This window comes from Lynx rufus, unplaced genomic scaffold (genome assembly GCF_022079265.1).
Source record: "Lynx rufus isolate CCGP_SWC_20201006 ecotype Redwood Valley unplaced genomic scaffold, mLynRuf1.p SCAF_17, whole genome shotgun sequence".
Classification (NCBI taxonomy): domain Eukaryota; kingdom Metazoa; phylum Chordata; class Mammalia; order Carnivora; family Felidae; genus Lynx; species Lynx rufus.
This window is the reverse complement of record NW_025814831.1, coordinates 1,070,292-1,091,713: the sequence shown is the minus strand read 5'-3', so window position 1 is coordinate 1,091,713 and position 21,422 is coordinate 1,070,292. Positions and strand designations below refer to the sequence as shown.

Below are 21,422 nucleotides of genomic sequence, written 5' to 3'. Positions count from 1 at the left end.
TATACAGGCAGTGTTCCCAGGAGGAAGGACATACTCCACAAACCTCCGGGTCCCTAGGCAGGGCCTTGGCATCTCCCCACCCACTGGGATCCCAGCTCCCCACTACCAGGGCTGTCATGTCCAGAGAAGTGATGGCACCCACCCGAAGGGTAGGAACAGCATTCTCTTGAAGATCCCAAAGAGTCTGATCAAAGTTTCTGACTTGTGTTCAGGCTGTCCTGAGATTGTCACTAGGGACCCCTCTTCTCAGAGCTGTGCATAAAGAGAAGTGTGGGCCTCATCTCTAGGGCAAGAGATCTGGGTTGAAGTTCCACCCCTTGAATGGGGCACTGCTGGGACCCTCTTGTGGGCTCCTATCTATGGAGGTGGTGGTCCCATCAACATTTGAAGCAAAGAAGTCTTGAGCTTCTTGAAAATTCTCCTTGTCACATCTGACTATGGCATGCATGCTAATGCCTGCTACACTAAAGCTGGTATTTCCATGAATTGTATTGGCACAAGGCTTAAAATCAGGGTGGTCCTTGAAGAAGAACTCCTTAGATTCTATTGTCAAGTGCCTCTTCTCCAGGTGAAAATGGACAAGGGCTCATGGGCACATGACATAAGGCAAAAAAAAAAAAAATTAAAATCCACACCCATTGAATTGTCCCCATTCTCTCTTAGAGTTGGATTGCATCACCTGGGCTTGACCACTCCCAGTGGGCCTGTGCTTTCGTGCCATAAAAATCCAAGTCTGGAGAATCAGAGCTTCTTTCTTCCTACCTCTGTGGGCTCTGGGTCCCTAGGGAGCCTCTTCTTCAGAGCCTTCCGCTTTTTCCGTGGTGTGTGTCTCTTGCCATGTGCCTTGGGGTGATTGTGATAGCCTTTTGATACAGTGAAAAGACTGGAAGCTCCGTAGGTTGTCTCTAAGTAAACAGGCCGTTGATACCTTGATCTTTTCAGTGATTTATGAATCTGGGGGACTTGGGTCAATCCAGACAGCTGTAGTATGTCAAGCGCTTAAAGCAACAGCTTGGAGCCAATTGTGAAGACCCACAAGAGCCAATCACTGTCCTTGTCTCCCTCCCTTTGGACAAATGATTCCAGGAAACCTTGCATTTTCATGATGGTGTAGTGCCTGTCACCATTTCTCTCCTTCACACTGGTCCGTGGATAGTGTAGTGGTGTAGTGGTCTTGACAGGGAGGACCTGGGATAGAAGTTAGCTCTTCCCGGACACGTGTGCTGAGGCCTCCCACACTGAGGTGTCCCTGACAACACCTATTAAATAGGGAGCCATTGTCAGCAGCAGTGAGGAATGCAGCCAGTAGGGGGAGGTTGCCTTGGTCATGTCCTCCGCCCAGAGAGACATGATGCTCCTGGTAGAGTTGCCTTTGTCACTGTCACTAGGTAGGCATGGCTAAGCAAACACAACACCAGGGTACTGGTTGCAACACAGTGGACCCAGCAGCTGGCGTCTTCTTTGACACTAATCTAGGGATATGGTCTTCGGTGTCCAGCAATATCTCACTTGGAGATGAGTAGAAAATACACACCTCTGGAATCCCAGGATGGTGCCTGATTGTTGGTCTCTGCAGGGAGTCTGACCTTTTATGGCATTGGTAACTTAGGGTGGGGTTTCTGGCAACACCTGGCATCAGCCCAAAGCAACGCTACAGACCACCAGCAAGCTCCAGCTCCTTCCCAGAGCAGCTGAGATGTGGGGGTGAGGAACGAGTGAGCCATTCTCAGTGCTAACACATTGTTGGAGGGCACCACCTAGACCCCCAATCCCATCCCTGGGGACAAATGTGTTGGGGACCCCAGCTATTGTACAAAATTAAGAACATGTAGACTGTATCCTGCTGAAGGAATAGGCAAGAGCCATTGCTCAGGGCGTGGACAGGCGGCTCCCTAGGCATCTGAGCTCTGGCTTTGGATACATGAGATGCATGGGGCCCTCCTGACTCAAGGTGGGGTTTCAGTGCACCCCCAACAAAGGAAATGGAGGCACAGGATTTATGACTCACAGGGCTCAGAAGCAAGGGTACACAAGGACCTTGGGAAGGGCAGGCCTCCTTCCCACAGTCCCAGTGATCAGGGCATAGAAAACAGGGTAGCAAGTACCTGATTACTTGAGAATGGATGGGGCTGAAGTCCCTAACTTTTCACAGGCTCACCTCTGTGTGGTTATTCGAGAAGGCTCTCAGAAATCCCAAGTGGGAATCCTAGGCAGATCCTTATCTACGGTTAAACTCACTGAAAAGTAGGCAAGAGAAAGAGAGCACGGATTCACATTCATTGGGCTCCAACTGGATGCCAGAGTCATCCACAGGCACTTGTGCCTGCCTTTCTGATTCATTTCATTGGGTGCTCCATTCAGTCTCATGGTCTCCGTCTCCCACATTTGGAAATTTTGTCTCCAGAGGGCACAGCTTGTGCTAGGTGGAACCTAATGCCAGTCCCCTTCCCTCACAGCCCACAGACACCCCAGTGTGGAACAGGCAGTGTGGGTGGGTGGTAGCCCTCCATTATCCTGAACCCACATTGGGACTGGAGGAAAACAGATTACCTGGAGAATGAGAAAATGTTCAGTGTGCAACTGCACAGTTTTGGAGACAACTCATGAATTTGTCCCTAAAGAGCTTGTGTGAACGTCTCTTAATTCTGGAAGCATATACCTCAGTTCAAGACCCAGATGCTGACTCAGGTCCTCTGCATATAATCTCGGGCTCAGTTGCGGCTCTTGGAAGCTTGGACATATACATAGAGGCCACAAGCATGCAGTTTTTAAGTTTTATTTCAGCGTTCTGGTCAGTGAGCCATGAGAGATGTGTGTCAGAGCCTGATGTGCCTGTGGACCCCTGTGTCTCCTGCAGACCCCCGAAACGTGGATGTCAGCTCTGCAGCCTCATTACTGTATTTTCACACATGTGCCAGTTGGATTGTCTATAGTTGTTCAGCAGTCAGGAGGCTAATTATGGATTGTCGTCAGCAACAACCAGTCCCTTAACTTTCTCGGGGTTGATAATTTGACATTTGTGGCGACACCACAAGGAATGCAGCTATTATGGCTTAAATGGGACCAAATACTGCTCTGAGATATAACAGGGATTCATGAGTTTGCCTGACTGGCCGCATTCTTCTTGGAGGGGTCCACTGTCTGTGCTCCCACCAGTGCCTCGTCCAGTGCACCATGGAGGGTGCTTATGTGCAAATGGCAGTTCCTGTTATTGTCGCACGACCCTCTGTGACTGCATTTCTCCGGAATACAGTCATAATTCAGCTGAGCCACACTGCCAGTGCAGTAGGTGTCCTGACAGAGCTTTCCAGAAGCGTAGGGGGTACCAGTACTCACATGATCAATCTCGGTTGTTCCTGTGCTACAATGTGAATTCAGCCGCAAACACCAGAACCATGAGATCTCAGATGGATGGAATCCAACATGCTCTTGCAGCTGAGGGAGATGTGTGACATTCCTACACTGCAGCCTTCCACACGGCACGTCTGTATGGGAACAGGTTCAGCGTTGAATTCCCTGGGGTGTTCTGCAGTGTCCATGTCGGCTGCTTTTTTGATTTATGGCATAGCAGACATCTTCACCTTTCCAGAATTTTTGCAAAGATTTCTTGACAGTGCATAGTGCGGTCAGTGAATTTCCCATGATAGCAGCAGCCCTCTTCAGCGCACGGGGTTCCATCTTGCATACAGAAGTCATCAGGGCCCGACAAGGACACCCCACGGCAGGACTCTGGAAGATCACATATATTTTGGATTGGCCTGCCAAGTGTCCCAGCATCGAAGTCGGTGCAGTTTGTATAGCATCTGCCTGTATTACATTTGTCCCCAGGGGTTAAAATACAATCACTCATACAGCATAGATTGCTATAGCACTGCTCTAAGGAGCTGCAGTCACAATGCTTGCCTGGGTCAGCTAAGTAGTTTCCAAAATGATTGTGGGTCAGGCTGTTATTTCAATGCACCATTTAGATGTTGAAGAGGCACTTGCCTAATCTGCCACTGATCATGTAGTGCGTATGAATGAAGGAACACTCACTGAAAGCTTCAGGTATACGAGAGAATTGGGTCCTAATGCCGTTGGACCTTTTCTGGCAAGCATATTCATCAGTGTCAACCCACAAACCAATATTTTTTGCAATCTGATGTGTTGCTATGACAGACATGAGTAAATAATGTCTGCCTAAATAACCCATCATGATGGGGCTTTGTGGATGGCATATAGTACATACAACTGGATTGAAATTAATTTCATGGGATCCATTGCGAATCACAACTAAGGATGACTGTGGTTTACGAATTCGAAAACCCTTGGACTCATAGTATCGAAAAAAAAGGACTCTTATGCAACACATATTTGCACATGTTAGCTGGATCTCTCATTATAAATTATCATGAAACCAATATAGTAACTTACATGAATCCCATGAAACAATGAGTCAAATAAGCTAACTAGCCTTATTAGGAATTGGGCACATTTTGACACGTGGTTGAACACACTGTATATTGTTTAGGGTCTGAGAGCAAAATTCCGTGATGGGATGACTACAACTTACTAGAGATCCTGGGGGCTGCACTGATATTTGCTTGAGAGAACAGGGGGTTCCTATCCTCCTTATATCCCAGGTTATAAGTAGGTCCCGTTGCATTGGTGTCTGCCACTATGTGAGAAACAATTTGTTCAAATGTTGGGAATCGCTGATGTGTCTGATTTCATAGGCAAGGTCATCCAACTTCATGATGACTTCAAGACCCTCATAGCACGTGTCCATGGTGACCATGGAAAGAGGAATCTCCTCCAGGTAGCCGAGGTAGTAACAGTCTGGAGGCAGGGAGGGGTAGTCCATCTGAAAGGCACCTGATCATCCTGAGTGATCATCAGCAGATGTCTGGACCTAAAGGGTTTCTTTGGCCACATGTGGATAACGGGTCTCTTGTCCCAAAACACAGGCTACAGGACAGCCAACCAGTCATCTGAATGCCCTTGCCATTGTGCAGCTCCTTCTTTGTAATTACCACCTCAAGGAAATGTAGAGCCATGAGGGACGACCTTGAAAACCCCGGACAGGAGCCAGCACTGCCCAGAGTGCAAACTGCAAGAGGGATGCCCTCAAGGTGACCTGGCCCTCTGCCAGCCTCATGCCCCTGCTCTGGGACATCTGTCAGTGAGAGTGGATAAATGGAGGATCCTCAGCAAAGTGAGGTCTAGGCCATCTGACAGAACAGAGGGCTGTACCGGGTGGCCAGCACCCTGCACCTGGGATCCACTTGTGGGGTTAGGTAACAGTCCCAGGGTGTGGCATTGTGTGACCCTGCACAACAGTTCAGCTGGGGTGGATGTGGGAGAAACAGGTGAGCCAGTTCAAGCGTGCTCACATGGACATAGTAAGGACTTGGACCCAGAGACATGGCTCTATTCAACACATTCCATCTTTTCTGTAGCTACTTGAATACAGAATATACGATTTTAACACCCTGAACTTCTCTACCACTTCCATGTCCTGTGGTACTGCCGGTTCACTTTCTATGGATGACTACTTTTCCTCATTATGGAGACCACTTCTTCCTACTTCCTTGGGATGTGGAGGTAGACGTCAATTTTGCCTTTGTACGTGTTGAAAAACATCGCTTTGTAATTTTACATGTCTTATTCTGGATGGCTATTAGTTTGCAAGCCATTTGATCCTTTTGTTTTTTGGTTTGAAGCTTCCTCTGAGTTTACTGAGGAAACATTTCCCAGTATTCTATGTCATGATTGGTGAAGTACAAGGTTGTATTTTAGTATTTTTTTGATGCCAGCTGGGGAGAACAGAAAGGACTGCTGATCATGTATGAGCCCCAGGGGTTTTCCACTCTATCCCTTATTGGGGTTCTTCCCTGGCCTCTGGCAGTCTCCTCCCTTGCATGTGTGGTTCCCTCCTCAGCTGGAGATGTCAGGGAGTTGAGGTAATGTTGGCAGCTTGCACCTTGGAATCTGCACATGATCAAAAGACGTTATCAACCATGGAACTCTCTTGTTTGATTAAATATGCTCCACTCCTTTAAAACCCCCTGCGTCAGGGAGAAACCTCAGAGTTGGCTTTTGGACAGGAGTCTGCATTCTCACCAGTGGCTGTCCTTGTGCATAAAGCTCAAATTCCTTTCCTACCAAAACGAAAACTTTGAACGTTGACCTTTCCAGCAACAGGCAGCTGAATTTGGGTTTTGATAACAATAAAACAGAGAATGGAGTAGCAGTTGCTAGGGGCTGGCAGCGAGGCGCAATGAGGGTTAGATATCAAGGGGTGTGATTTTCTGTTATGCAAGACGACTAATTTCTAGAGGTCTTCTCCACAACATTACACGTGTAGTTAACAATACTGTATTGTATGGTTAAATTTAGTGAAGACGGTGGATCTCTCAGTTTCAGTGAGATTTTACCGCAATACACAAGTTTTGCTTCTCACACAAAGTATGCATGGACACACACTCTGTACTGATAAGTGAAAAAAATTTTTAAAAATGTACATACTTTGGATCCTAACCCTGGGGATATGCCATTTACAAATATCTTCTTCCATTCCATAGGTTGCCTTTTAGTTTTGTTTATTGTTTCCTTCACTGTGCAGAAGCTTGCTATTTTGAGGTACTCCCAAGAGTTCCTATATGTATGTATTCAATTTTCTTGTAATATTTTTAATTTAAATACAATGTGTTAACATACAGTGTAGTATTGATTTCAGGTGTAGAATTTAGTGATTCATCACGTACGTATAACACCCAGTTCTCATCTCAACAAGTGCCCTCCTTAATGCCTATCTCCCTTTTAGCCCAACTTCCCCACTTCCCCTCAGTTTGTTCTCTGTATTTAAGAGTCTCTTCCTGTTTCTTCTCTCTCTGTTTTTCTCTTATTTTTTTTCCTTCCCCTATGTTGTGTTTCTTATATTCCACATATGAATGAAATCATATGATATTTGGCTTTTTCTTACTGACTTATTTCACTTAGGTTAATACATTGTTGTTCCACACACATTGTTGTAAATGGCAAGATTTCATTCTTTTTGATGGCTGCGTACTATTCCATTATATTTATTTACCACCTCTTCGTTATGTGTTCATCTCCTGATGGATATTTGGGCTTTCCCACAATTTGCTTATTGTTGATAGGGCTGCTGTAAACATTGGGGTCCATGTGCCCCTTCGAATCAGCATTTTGGTATCCTTTGGATAAATACCTAGTAAAACAATTGCTCGATCACAGGATAGTTCTATTTTTAATTTTTTTCAGGAGTCTCCACACTATTTTCCAGAATGGCTGCACCAGTTTGCATTCCCACCATGTTAAATTTAGCCATCCTGACAGGTGTGAGGTGTTATCTCATTGTGGTTTTGATTTATGTTCCCTGAAAAGGAGTGACAATGAGCCTCATTACATGTGTCATTTCGCCATCTGGAAGTCTTCTTTGAAAAATGTCTATTCATGTCTTCCGACCATTTCTTCACCAGATTATTTGTTTTTTTCAGTGTCGAGTTTGATAAGTTCTTTATAGATTTTGGATACTAAGCCTTTATCTGATATGCCATTTGCAAATATCTTCTCCTATTTTGTCAGTTGCCTTTTAGTTTGTTGATTGTGTCTTTGCTGTACAGAAGCTGTTTATCTTGAGGTCCCAATAGTTCATTTTTGCTTTTGTTTCCCTTGCATCTGGGACATGTCCAGTAAGAAGTTGTTCTGACCGTGGTCAAAGAGTTTGGTGCCTGTGTTTTCCTCTAGGATTTTGATGGTTTCCTGTCTCACATTTAGGTCTTATATCCAATTTTGAATTTGATTTTGTGTATATTATAAGAAGGTGGTCCAGTTCCATTAGAGTTTCCTGTTGCTGTCCAGTTTTCCCAACACCATTTGTTGACAGGACTGTCATTTTTCCATTTGATACTGTTTCCTGTTTTGTCGAAGATTAGTTGACCATTTATGGGTTTTCTACTCTGTTCCATTAATCTATGTGTCTCTTTTTGTGCCAGAACCATACTGTCTTGATGACTACAGCATTGTAATATAGCTTGAAATCCAGAATTGTGATGCCTCCATTTCTTTTCTTTTCTGGATCGCTTTGGGTGTTCAAGGTCTTTTGTGGTTCCATGATAATTTTAGAATTATTTGTTTTAGCTCTGTGAGGAATGCTTGTATTATTTGACAGGGATGTTTGCATTGAATTATTTGCATTGAATGTCTAGATTGCTTTGGGTAGTATCAGCATTTTAACAATGTTTTTTGTTTTAATCCATGTACGTGGAATATTTTTCCATTTCTTTGTGTCTTCTTCAATTTGTACCATAAATGTCCCAGGTTTTTCAGAGTAAAGCTCTTGTAACTCTTTAGTGAGGGTTATTTCTAGGTATCTGATGGTTTTTGGTGTAATTGTAAATGGGATAAATTCCTTGATTTCTCTTTCTCCTGCTTCATTATTGTTGTATTGAAATGCACAAATTTCTGTATGTTGATTTTGTATGCTGCAGCTTTACTGGCTTATTCTATCAGTTCTAGTGGGGTTTTTTTTGGTGGAGTTTTTCAGGGTTTCTGTATGTAGTATAAAACTCAACTCCAAAACTGAATAATCCTATTTAAAAAATGAGCAGAAGGCGTGAATAGACTTTCCAAAATGCAACATACAGATGGCCAATAAACACATGAAAAGATGCTCAACATCACTCATCATCAGGGAAATATAAATCAAAACTACAACGAAATATCAACTCACTCCTGTCACAATGACTAAACTCAACTACACAAGGAACAACAGGTGTTTGTGAGGATACAAAGAGGAACACTTTTGCACTGCTTGTGGGAATGGAAACTGGTGCAGCTTGTCTGGAAAACAGCATGGGCGTTCCTCAAAATGCTAAAAATATAACTACCTTATGATTGATCGATTGAACTACTAGGTATTTACCCAAAGGATACAAAAATACTAATTTAAAGGGAATTGCAACTCTATGTGTATAGCAGCCCTATCAAAAACAGCCCAGCTCTGGAAACAGTCCAAGTAAGCATTGACTCATAAATGGATAAAGTATATGTGGTATATCTGCACACAGACACACACACACACACACACACACACACACACACACACACACACTCATACTCATACACTGGAATGTTTCTCAGCCCTGAAAGGAATGACATTTGCTATTTGTAATGATATGGATGGAGCTAGAGAGTATTATGCTAACTGAAACAAGTGAGCGAAAGACAAATATATGATTTCATTCATATGTAGAATTTAAGAAACTTCAAATGGGAAATGGGACAAAGAAGAGAGAAGAGCTACCCCAAGAAATAAACTTTTTTCAATGTTTTTAAATTTATGTTGAGATAGAATGGGGGGAGGGGCAGAGGAAGCGGGAAGGAGAATCCCAAGCAGTCTCTTTGCTGTCAGTGCAGAAACCAAAATGGGGCTTGATCTCAGGATCCATGAGGTCAAGACATGAGCCCAAATCAAGAGTCTTAGGCTTAACCCATGGAACATATAAACCCAGCAAAACAGATTCTTACCTATACAAAACAAACTTATGGTTACCAGAGGGAAGGTGGGAGGAGGTTTGGGGAAGTAGGTGATGGGGTTGCAGGGCCGCAGTCGTAATGAGCACTGGGTGTTGTATGGAAATGTTGAATCACTATATTTTACACCTGAAAGTAATACTGCATTGAATGTTTACTATGTGGAATATGAATAAAATCTCTAATGATGTATTTACAGTGTCTGCAAATGGCCTTGTTGGCATACAGCCCATGAAGAAACATTTATTCCAGAAAATATACTGACAGACGGAAAAGCTAGAATTTTGAGCTAAGGTATGTGCCTTTCCTTCCCCACCCCAGCTCAGCAAGTGGAAACTCCAGTGCAAGGAGCTGGGACTATAGGCATGTGCCACTGAGCCTGGCTGCAATCTCCCCTCCAGACTATTGTATCCAATACACAGGGTTCCCGGTGACCAGCTCCTGTTCAGAGGACTCTTTCCCAGAGGGACAGGATGTCAGTGACCCTAAGCTGTTTGCTGTTGAGGCCAAGCCCCAGCAGGTGCCACTGAGATGTGGGACTCACTCATTGTTTGCAGCCCCACTCCCAGGATGGAAACTCTGCCCTGGGCACAGTCCACTAGGGATGCTGGGAGCCTGGTCGCCCCAGACCTGACTTGTACAGCAGGGGTCTCGTGCCACCAGGACAAGCAAGCCTCAAAGAAGTGCAGCTGCCACTCACCCCTAAACTGAGCCCTTATTTTGTCCCCACCTGCAGCTGCAGAGTTTTGCCCAGGGCAGGGGGGAGCTGGAGCAATCCACTAAACCAAGGTGCACATCTGTTCCGGTACAACTGACTTCATTTACAGATGAGGGTGAGGAAGTTCTGGGCCTCATGTTGTGGGAGAGTCAGGTGCAGGAGACATATGGTTTCAGTGGAGGATGCCGAACCTACTCCTCCTCACCTGCAGGAGAGAGCCAGAGCCAGGGACAGTGGAGGGAACAGCTCCTGTCAGAACACATGTGAGATTATGGCCTCAACAACTCTTCATTCAGAGGGGTCTGAGGTTGTAGGGTTTAGTCTGTGGAGAGTTGAAACATCTTGGTTACAACATTTATTTATTTTTTTTATTTTGTTTTATTTTTTAAATTTTTATATTTTATTTTTTTGTGTATTATTATTTTTTTAATATATGAAATTTATTGTCAAATTGGTTTCCATACAACACCCAGTGCTCATCCCAAAAGGTGCCCTCCTCAATACCCATCACCCACCCTCCCCTCCCTCCCACCCCCCATCAACCCTCAGTTTGTTCTCAGTTTTTAACAGTCTCTTATGTTTGACTCTCTCCCACTCTAACCTCTTTTTTTTTTCCTTCCCCTCCCCCATGGGTTTCTGTTAAGTTTCTTAGGATCCACATATGAGTGAAACCATATGGTATCTGTCTTTCTCTGTATGGCTTATTTCACTTAGCCTCACACTCTCCAGTTCCATCCACGTTGCTACAAAAGGCCATATTTCATTCTTTCTCATTGCCACGTAGTATTCCATTGTGTATATAAACCACAATTTCTTTATCCATTCATCAGTTGATGGACATTTAGGCTCTGTCCATAATTTGGCTATTGTTGAGAGTGCTCCTATAAACATTGGGGTACAAGTGCCCCTATGCATCAGTACTCCTGTATCCCTTGGATAAATTCCTAGCAGTGCTATTGCTGGGTCATAGGGTAGGTCTATTTTTAATTTTCTGAGGAACCTCCACACTGCTTTCCAGAGCGGCTGCACAAATTTGCATTCCCACCAACAGTGCAAGAGGGTTCCCATTTCTCCACATCCTCTCCAGCATCTCTAGTCTCCTGATTTGTTCATTTTGGCCACTCTGAGTGGTGTGAGGTGATATCTGAGTATGGTTTTGATTTGTATTTCCCTGATAAGGAGCGACGTTGAACATCTTTTCATGTGCCTATTGGCCATCCGGATGTCTTCTTTAGAGAAGTGTCGGTTACAACATTTAAAATTTCAACATGAATGGGTTTTAGGTCATTTCTATCTGCAGTAAGGGTATCCTTCATGTCTCCTATGCTTTCCTCAAGCACAGCAAGTATCCTTATGATAGTTGTTAAAAATTCTATTTCCTTGTGAGAGTTTTTAGAAATTCTGTTTGAGGCATATTAGTTATATGTGCTTTAATAATATCCCTGGCAATGACCTTTTATCGTTTTTTCTTTTGGGATGAATTCCTCCATCATGGTGTATGTCTATGTCTCTGCTTTCTTAGGTGTTTTAGAAAATCCTGTTTTGTTTTCTGCTTCTGGAGTAGTGTCTTTATTGAGAAGTGTTCAATTGCTGTTGAGGGCTTGACACTTTAGGAAGCATTTGTTGCACATTCTGTGTGCACTGTGCTGTCGTGTATTGGCTGCTCTGTCCCTCAGCTAAGTCCTCTGCAGAGTTTCTCCTTGTCTCCATTGATGAGTGTTTAGACATTGTCCACAATGTTGTGAGTTTTAACCAGGTGAGTTTATTCTGCCTGTTAAAAGAGGCTCATTCCTATTTCCCCTAGAGGTGAAGCTATGCCTCACTATATGGCCAGTAGACTTGGTGCCTTTGGGGGTATATGTCGTCTTTGAGGGAGGGGCGCGGTGCTGATCTGGTTTCCAGGCCCTCTTTCTCTAGTAAGGAAGCACCTGAGGAAGGCAAGTGGGGCGGGTATAGCTTGGTGTCAGTGGCTCAGCTTCTACTGGGAGGTTCTGTGCTGCTCACTGAATTCTGTCCATGCTGATTGGTGGGAGGAAATATTGGCATCAGCTCCCTGTCTAGTCCCTTGAGTTGGAGTTCCCAGCCTCCCCTGTTCAGGAAGCCCTACCACAGAGAGAACAATCTGTACCTGTGGGTCCCAGGCTTCCATCAGAACCCTGCCTTCACCCTGTCTGTGTCCAAACCATTGGCACAGGGCTCTTATGTTTTATCTCAGGAGCTCTAGCTGGGTTTGAAAACTCCAAATTATATGAACTCAATATGACCGGGACCCCACTGATCCTCTAGGAGAGGGTCTTGCTGTGCTGTGCCTGGAGCTAGTTATCTCAGGAGGGCAGTTGCATGAACACTAGGGGCTTGGAGTTCATGGTGAGGAAGAACATGAAGGCAGCATTCAGTTAGCTGCTCTCAACAGAGGCTCCTATGCTGATGACCAGGGCAGTGCAATGGTGCCTGTCAACTCTCCTTCCCCACGAGAGGCAATACTCCCTTTACGAAATGCACCCCGAGAAGGGAACTGTCTCTCCCCAAGTCGCCCAGGGGCTTCTCAGACCACAATGCCCCCTATGCGACTCTGCCTTCCTTCTCCGCAGAAGCACAGCTATGCCCACCAGGCTCCATGCCAGTCATGGCATGGACTTCTAAATCTTCAGTCTTTGAACTGCACATTTACAGGAGGTTAACTTGTCATGATTATCTTTATGTGTCATCTTGACTGCATCATGGGTGCCCAGACTCCCCACTGTTTCTGTGGATGTCTGTGAAGTATTCCAGAAGAGACTGGCATTTCTATCCAAAGTTTCTGTCTGTCTGGGCATCACCCATTCCATTAAGGTTCTGAATAGAAACTGATGCAGAGGGAGGAGGAATTCCCTCAGTTTCACTTTCCATGTGTGTGTTTGAATTGGAACATTGGTCTCCTCTGGCCCTTGTTCTGAGAGTTACATCATCATCTCTTCACGTTTGGGACTAGACACTAGTTCAGAATCAGATGAGAATTACACCACTGGTTTTCCAGGGTCTCCAGCATGTGAGAGTGGAATGTGGGGCTTATCAATGTATTTAGTCATGGAAACCAGTTTCTTTGGTTTCTGTTCCTCGGGAGAATCCTGACTAATACATGGAGATGAATTATCTCTTCTTTAGAAGAATTGGATAAAGCTGTAGCTCATTTAAAGTCCTGAGTAGCAAGTGCCAGGAGGGAAGTGTCACATTCTTGGGACAAGTGCTGGGTGAAGATAATGGGGGTCTGGGGGACCTGTAGTCCTGGCTGCACAGTGAGTGCATCTGGGACTTCTGTTGGGACGCCTGGGTGGCTCAGTCAGTTAAGCAGCCGACTTTGGCTCAGGTCATGATCTCGCGGTCCGTGAGTTCGAGCCCCGCATCGGGCTCTGTGCTGACAGCTCAGAGCCTGGAGCCTGTTTCTGATTCTGTGTCTCCCTCTATCTGACTCTCCCCCGTTCATGCTCTGTTTCTCTCTGTCTCAAAAATAAATAAACGTTAAAAAATACTTTATAAAAAAAAAAGGTTCAGCTGTTGTGCGTCAGGAAATCTGCAATTCACTCATACTGAGGGACAGCAGTAAGGAATGCAAACAACTGTGTCTTTGTGCACGTTAGGGTAGTTTTCCTATGACAACACAGTTGCTAATTCAGAGAATTAATAGATAAACACAGACCCTGTGACCAGAGAGGCTCCCTGGAGAAACTGCTCTGTGGAGAGGAAGCCCCAGACCCTGACAGGAAACCTGCCTGTAACCTCCATCTGCACCTGCTCCTGGCAACACAAAGGAGAATTGTGCATAGTGTGCGCCCCCTGGTGGTGCTGATCCCCTCCTGCAGGGAGGTTTGTGTGTGGGCTCCCACTGAGGTCCCCTCACCGTGTCTCTTGCACAGTAATATGTGGCCGTGTCCTCGGTCTTCAGGCTGTTCATCTGCAGATACAGTGTGTTCTTGGCGTTGTCAATGGAGATGGTGAATCGGCCCTTCACGGAGTCTGCATAGTTTGTGCTACTTCCATCACTATAAATATTTGCGACCCACTGCAGCCCCTTCCCTGGAGCCTGGCGGACCCAGCTCATTGCATAATAACTGAAGGTGAATCCAGAGGCCACACAGGTGAGTCTCAGGGACCCCCCAGGCTTCACCAGGTCTCCCCCAGACTCCACCAGCTGCACGTCACACTGGACACCTGCAGACACAAGACATCTTGGTCAGGAATCTGTCACACATCCACTCTTTCTCAGTCATGTCCACTCACATACTCTGTGTCTCTCGTTCACCATGAATTACCTTTTAAAAGAGCAACAAGGAAAACCCAGCCAAGCACAAACTCCATGGTGATGTGTCTATGTTCTGTGCTGATCACAGAATGAGAACACCTGGGACTCCCGGGGCTGGGGCTCCTCTCCCAGCTGCAGGGTTGGAGCTGGACTGGTTTAATCAGCACAGTGTGGGCCCTATTTGCATATCCTCTGACTATATATCAGCCTCCAGACTTATATTTGTTTCAAATTTAAAACCAGTGTTTGAGAGGCACTTCTAGATCACTTCTTGCAGAAGGCGCGGTGATAATTCTAATCTGTGAACACAGTTATGTTTTCATCTGTGTTTGTCACTTTACATGTCTTTCTCCCAGCACATCATGTTTGGTATGCTATTTTACTTTTTAGTGATCCTAAATACTTTATTTTGTGCTTAAGAATTTTAATGTGTGTTTATTTTTGTGTGACAGAGAGAAGGAGAGGGAGATCAGAGAGAGAGAAGGGGACAGAGAATCCCAAGCAGACTCTGAACAATCATTGCAGACCCTGCCTCAGAATTAAACTCAGGAACCATGAGATCATGAGCTGAGCCAAAATCAACAGTAGGCACTTAACGGATTGAGCCACACAGGTGCTCCATTTTGTGCCATTTTCAATTGTGTGATTTTGTTACTTTTTCCATATACTATGTTTTTGGTGTGTGGAAATACAGCATATTTTTTATGTTGATTTGTATCTTGAACTTTTCCTGAGTTTATTAGTTCTGATACTTTTTTTGTGGAGTTTCTAAGGTTTCACTATATGTAAGTTCGTGTGATTCTCAAACAAATAATTTTCTTCTTACTGATTTACATGTCTTTATTTCATTTTCTTACCTAATTTTTATGGGTACATCTGCAACTTGTAGGAGCAGCAAGCTTTTTCCTTCTTTGCTTCTGTGTTCTTTGTCTGGTCTAAGGATTCAGTTGACATAAGACAGATCTAGAGAACAGAATAGACTTCATTTTTCATGTGCACAAGCTTCCTAATAATATGACACGCAGAGAATGAAGAAAGGAGGTGGCGCTTGTGCCTTTTAGGATAAAAAACAATGGATTTGCGAAGAGTTAACAAGATAGAGATTTGGGTGTGGGCAGGTCAATTAGTGAGGAACTAACAAGGGTTGTTTGCACAGCCTTCTTGGTGCTAAGTTCCCATTTCTGGTGCTAAGGATGGTTCTTCCATTCTGGTAGAGGGGAAGAAGTTTCCCAGGAGAGATTTATTTCCTGCTCTCAGGGGGACAAAGAAGGGTCACAGTTTCCTTAGACCAGCTGTTACTCAACTGACTTTCCTCCAAATAAGCAATGTGACAAGATGACATACATTGGGTGCCATATCTTACTGGTCTTCATGTTACCATGTGGAATACCTATGTAGGGAATGAGCATCCTTACCCGGCTCCTAATGTGACAGGAAAAGCTTCAGTGTTTCACTGTTAAATATGCTGTCAGGTGTGGGCTTTTCATCTATGGCCACGATTTTGTGGAGGTTATTTCTTTCTTTCCCTCAGTTGCTGAGATTTTTTAATAATGACAACTTGTTGTATTTGTCTAGTTTTATACGTATAAATAGATGATGATATGGATGATCAACAGATGTGACTGCATTGTCACATATGACCCTTTCATTGTGCTGTTGAATTCACTATGCTAGGAGTTTTGTATGTATGTCCATCTGAGATATTGGCCTTTACTTTCTCTTCTTACGGCGTCTTTCAATTTTGCAGCATAGTAAGGTTGGTCTTGTAGATGAATTGGGCATATTCCTTTCTTTTCAGTTTTGGGTAAGAGTCTGAGAGGTATTCTCTTTAAGTCTCATTTATATTTTGATATAATTCATAGATAAAGCCCTGTGTTACTAAGCTGACTTTTTTCTTTTGGGGCGGTGTATGATTAGATTATAGGTTGAATTTTATTTGTTTTCATTCTGTTAATTTTCTATTTCTTCAAGTACAGTCTTGTGGATTGTTTGTCTCTGGAAATTGCCTAGTTGCCCTTTGTTATCTAATAATGGGTCTATAATTATCTAGGCATTTTCTGTTATTGTTTTTCACTTCTTTGGTATCAGTTATGTCCCCTCCTTAATTCTGATTGTATCTGTTTGAGTTTTATCTATTTTCCTAGTAGAGATGCTTTTTCAATTGCATTTAGCTTTCCAGATATCCATCTCAATTTGTTAATTTTTTGTATTATTACACTTTTTATTCCTTTTATCTGTTCTAATAATTTCTAATATTAGTTGAGTTAATAAAAATGCCAATGAATGTATCTGGGAAATTCTTATTTATATGGTACCACAAAGCACACAGAAGTGAGAAAACAATCCTGAGAAAGAAGAACAAACCTGGAGACAGCACACATCCTTCTTTCTAAGTGTATTGCAGAGGTACATTGTCTATAACACTGTGCTGCTGGCACAGAGTCAGACACACAGACCAGTGGAGCAGATTACGGAGACCAGAGTGAAATGTGCCTGGATGCAGTCAGCAAATCCTCCATGAGATTTCATAGAATTAAATTTAGGGAAAAAATGGCCTCCTTCACAAATGGTTTGAATTCCAGTGAGTAAAATAAGGACATTTGGTCCTTATCTTATACCATACAGATATGTAGACCCCCATTCAGCCCCTTCCCTGGGGTCTGGCAGACACACCTCCTCAATTAGCTACTGAAGGTGAATCTAGAGACTGCACAGGAGAGTCTCAGGGACCCCCGCCCCTGTCAGGCTTCTCAGGTCTCCCCCAGTCTCCACCAGCTCTACGTCACACAAGACATCTACAGATACAAGTCAGGAAAATGTCACACATCCACTGTTTCTCTCACTCATATCCACTAACATAGTCAGTGTTTCTTGTTCATCATGAATTACTGTTTAAAATAGAACCAAGGAAAACCAAAGTGAACCCAAACTCCATGGTGAGATGTCTGTGTTCTGTTCTGATCACTGAATGTGAACACTTAGGGGCTGGGGCTCTTCACCCAGCTACAGTTTCGGGGATGGGAGGGTTTAATCAGCATACAGATGTCCTTTGACAATATAGCATATTTTGCAATAGAATCCTCAAGAAGCCAGTGACCCTTGGCAGGTGTAAGGGATGGGGCAGTGTTTGGTGTCACAATATCTTTCAGGACATTGTGATTCATTAATTTGTGATTTTGCTGCAGTGATTATAAGTACCCATGATAATCCTTATTTTCACATATGCACCCAAACACTTGAGGTAAGAATCAGTATACCACCATTGTACAGGTTAACAGATACACTGCAGCAGAGATAGAGTATGTGAGTGTCCAAGATCACGTATGAGGTGAGAGTAGTCCCAGTATCTGAACGTGTGCTCCCCATCAGGGGACCCACCGGCCTCCTGAACCACATGCAGGACAAGGCTGGACATCCCAGTGAGGTTTGCAGGTTCCTGACCTTCTAGAAGTCCCAGGAGAGTGATGGATGGAAGCCAGGTCTATTGTGTCGCAAATTGGAGAGAGTGAGAAGCCTCGACAGAGACTCACAGAGCTGCTGGAGATGCCAGGGGTTTTCTACAAACACAAGGGGTCATTTACACATGAACTCTATGTGGACATCAATGGAAACCCTCCATATGGAGCCCCTGCGTGGCTCAGTTGGTTAAGTGTCCGATTTTGACTCAGGTCATGGTCTCACAGTTTATGAGTCTGAGCCTTGTGTCGTGCTCTGTGCTGACAGCTCAGAGCCTGGAGACTGCTTCATATTCTGATACTGTGTCTCCTCTCTCTCTCTCTTCCCCTTGCCCGCTCGTAGTCTGTCTCTCTCTCTCATAAAAATAAATAAACATTAAAAAAAGAAAGCCTCAATAACGTTAAATGGTTGAATTTTATTAAAACATGTTGAAGGCAAAACACCTGAGATCAGGAAGGATGATGTTAATTAAAAATATTTCTTCATCTATGGAATGGAGATCATTATTCTTCTAAACTCTTGTTAATGTGAGAATGATCAAAGATATATTTATCCCAGTGCCTGACCCTGGGAAAATTTGTGTATTCCCATTATCATGGTTTATTTAAACAGGGAGGACACTTGTGTGTTTCCACAGCTTTTCCAAACTCTTTGCTGTGTTCGTGTCAGAATAAGTGTGCAGAGCCTGGATCTGAAAGCCCTTGAGAGGAGACCAGTCCTCAACCAATCTCTCATCCTGGATCATGAGCCCCCTGGTCTCTGAGTTCCCCCTGGTGGTTGTGATTGCCCCCGGTGGTCCCCGTGCTCCTGTTGTTTCACAGACCCCTGCAGAGATACAGTGACTCCTTTATTCCCCTCCCCATTTATGCAACATGCAAGGGTGAGACCCTTCCATCATGAGCACTGCAGACCCTTCTGTTCACAGGATGTCTCCTCCTACATATTTTCCATCTTTGAACCCTTCACTCTGCTTCTTCCCTATAAATATACAGTTATATTTCCTTTAATCATTGGTGAGCAACAATCTTGAATAGTTATCAGCTGGCAAGAGTCAGAAGAACTTTTCATTTGATAATCGAGAGAACAAAAGAAGATTTTGGGGCTCATAAATTCTACTTTCATGAAACTGGGATAAATGTGCTCAACTTCAGACATGTACCCCCTTTAAGAAAAAAGGAAGTGTGAATCCCAGAGACAAGTTGGAGTCTTGATTCAGAGCATTCTGTCTTTGAACCTAACGGGTTTCCCCAGATTGATAATCAATTTGTTTCTTGTTGGGGATGCACTTCTCAATTACACTGTATTTCTTCTGGCATAGGAATGTCAGTACCTGTTATGTTATGGTTACCATGCAGAAGCATTCAGAAGAACAAAAATGGTTTTCTAGAAATGCAGGTCGGCTGATGGAGAGAGTTTCACCCCACCGATGGAAGGTACCACAGTCTCACCCTACCCAAGCTACATGGTTAGATTTGGGGTTTTAGAGGTAGTGAAATTTAGGAACGTTTTGGACTTGACTTAATATTTAATGATTTGACATATTGGAGGATTTGGGGGTGTGGTAATGTGAGTGTCACGTGGGATGGAGGTGAACTTTCCCTGACATCAGTGTGGACTGTGGTCATCTATGTCATTCTTGAACCTGTGTAGAATAACTTATGTGGCCAAAGGGACTTGTCACATGAGATTAATTTTGAGACATTGATATTACTGCCATGTGTATGAGTCTGGGGATGGAGTTCAGGACACAGATGGGCAGTCACCAAATGTCGATCTCGGAACTGAAGATGAGTGGGTCCTGAAGACAGCACATCTGTGGGAGGAATACCTTGAGAATTGTGGGATGAAACCCCTCATCACCAGGCACAGACACTTTCTTGCATGAAGTCCATGTCTCCCTCTGGGTCTGAGTGTCTAACCGAACCCAGGTGGATATGCATGGATGTCCCCCAAATGCTCTGAGGTGAAGAGAAACAGTAAGGAAAGAAACGTGAAGACAGATAACAGCAACGAAAGACACCTAAAGGAGTCATTGCCATTGAGAGAGGACTTCTGGGCCTGACATGCATCCTGTTTTCTGCAGCCTTGATTGGACGATGTTGGACACTAGCCAGTGGAGGTCGGAGGCAGCCCTACAAACTGAGCTCTGGGATGTAAGAACAGAACCATAGCCACCCTCAAAGCTGACTGTAGTGTGGACAAGTGACATGACTAGGGAGGTCCCTCACCTGAGGGTAAAGAGATGTTCTGGCCACCCTGTGGCCCCTCCACCCCCTGAGGTCACTCCCTCCAAATGTTATACATTCACAGCTTCTATTGTATGTGAAATGTACCCTCTCTCAGTAAGGCGATGGTCCACTGCTGGTTCTGGGAGGATCCGTCCTTGTGACCTTGTCTCTGGTATAAACCTCTTCTCTGTCTTCTAAGATGAAAGCAAAGTTCCCCTTTACATGCAGCTAAAATCCAATATTGTGCCCTCACTTGGATCCAATTATTTTTTGGTGTAAATCACTAGTGAAATTGTCATCTGTTTGGAAATTCCCTTCAGAAGCAAGTACTGGAATACATGGGTGGTGTCAGGTGGTGTAGACCAGTGGAACAGCACATGGTAACCATGCATCCTCAAGGCTGAACTTGTTCCCTAGTGAGGAATGGGAAGTACAAGGAATGCCAGCTGACACTAGTCTGTGCTTCCTGAGTACCCAGCAGACCTGGGTGAACGGACCTGCTCCAGGAGCAAGAACGTCTACACACAGGCAATACATAGATGCCAGCTGTCTAGACAGACTGCCCATGAGATGTGGTCACAGAGGAGCTGGGAAGGGCAGCTGGGGTTTGAATTCCAACTCACGTGGCACCAACATTGGGAGTCATGAGTATGTTTGTTAATTAATGTCCACTACCAGTTAGGGATAAAATGGGTAAATGCAAGTAGTTAGACTCACTGCCCTAGATCCCATTGGTTATGAACATTTGTAACAAAATTTGTCCCCTTCCTTTTTTTCCCCTGTTTTTTAATGTCTGAAGGTTTTATTTATTTACATCTTTGTTAACATGTAGTGTAGTTTTAGTTTTGGGAATAAAATTTAGTGATTCATCACATACATTAACACCCAGTGCACATCACAAGTGACCTACATAATCTCCATCACCCGTTTAGCTATTAGAATCAGAATTTTTGTGTCCTTTGTGTAAATACCTTGTAGAGAAATTGGTGGGACATAAGTAATTCTATTTTAACTTTTTAAACGCTTCTCCAGTGTGGTCACACCACTTTGCATTCCCACCAAGAGTATAGGAAGGTTCCTCTGTCTCCACATCCTTGCCAATATCTGTTGTTTCCTGAATTGTTCATTTTAGCCATTCTGACAGGTGTGAGGTGGTATCTTATCATGATTTTGAATTGTTTTTCCCCAATGATGAGTGATGTTG

The 21,422-nt window shown here is 44.1% G+C and overlaps 1 pseudogene and 1 gene segment (V, D, J or C); both read right to left on the bottom strand.

The window, feature by feature from the left end:
• Nucleotides 1-2,987: 2,987 nt before the first annotated feature.
• Nucleotides 2,988-5,155, bottom strand: LOC124512403 (disintegrin and metalloproteinase domain-containing protein 21-like; annotated as a pseudogene).
• Nucleotides 5,156-5,201: 46 nt separating this feature from the next.
• Nucleotides 5,202-14,669, bottom strand: LOC124512402 (immunoglobulin heavy variable 3-74-like). The segment is given in 3 exon segments: nucleotides 5,202-5,324; nucleotides 14,001-14,443; nucleotides 14,545-14,669. Coding segments are annotated over 3 exon segments (612 nt in total).
• Nucleotides 14,670-21,422: the final 6,753 nt, after the last annotated feature.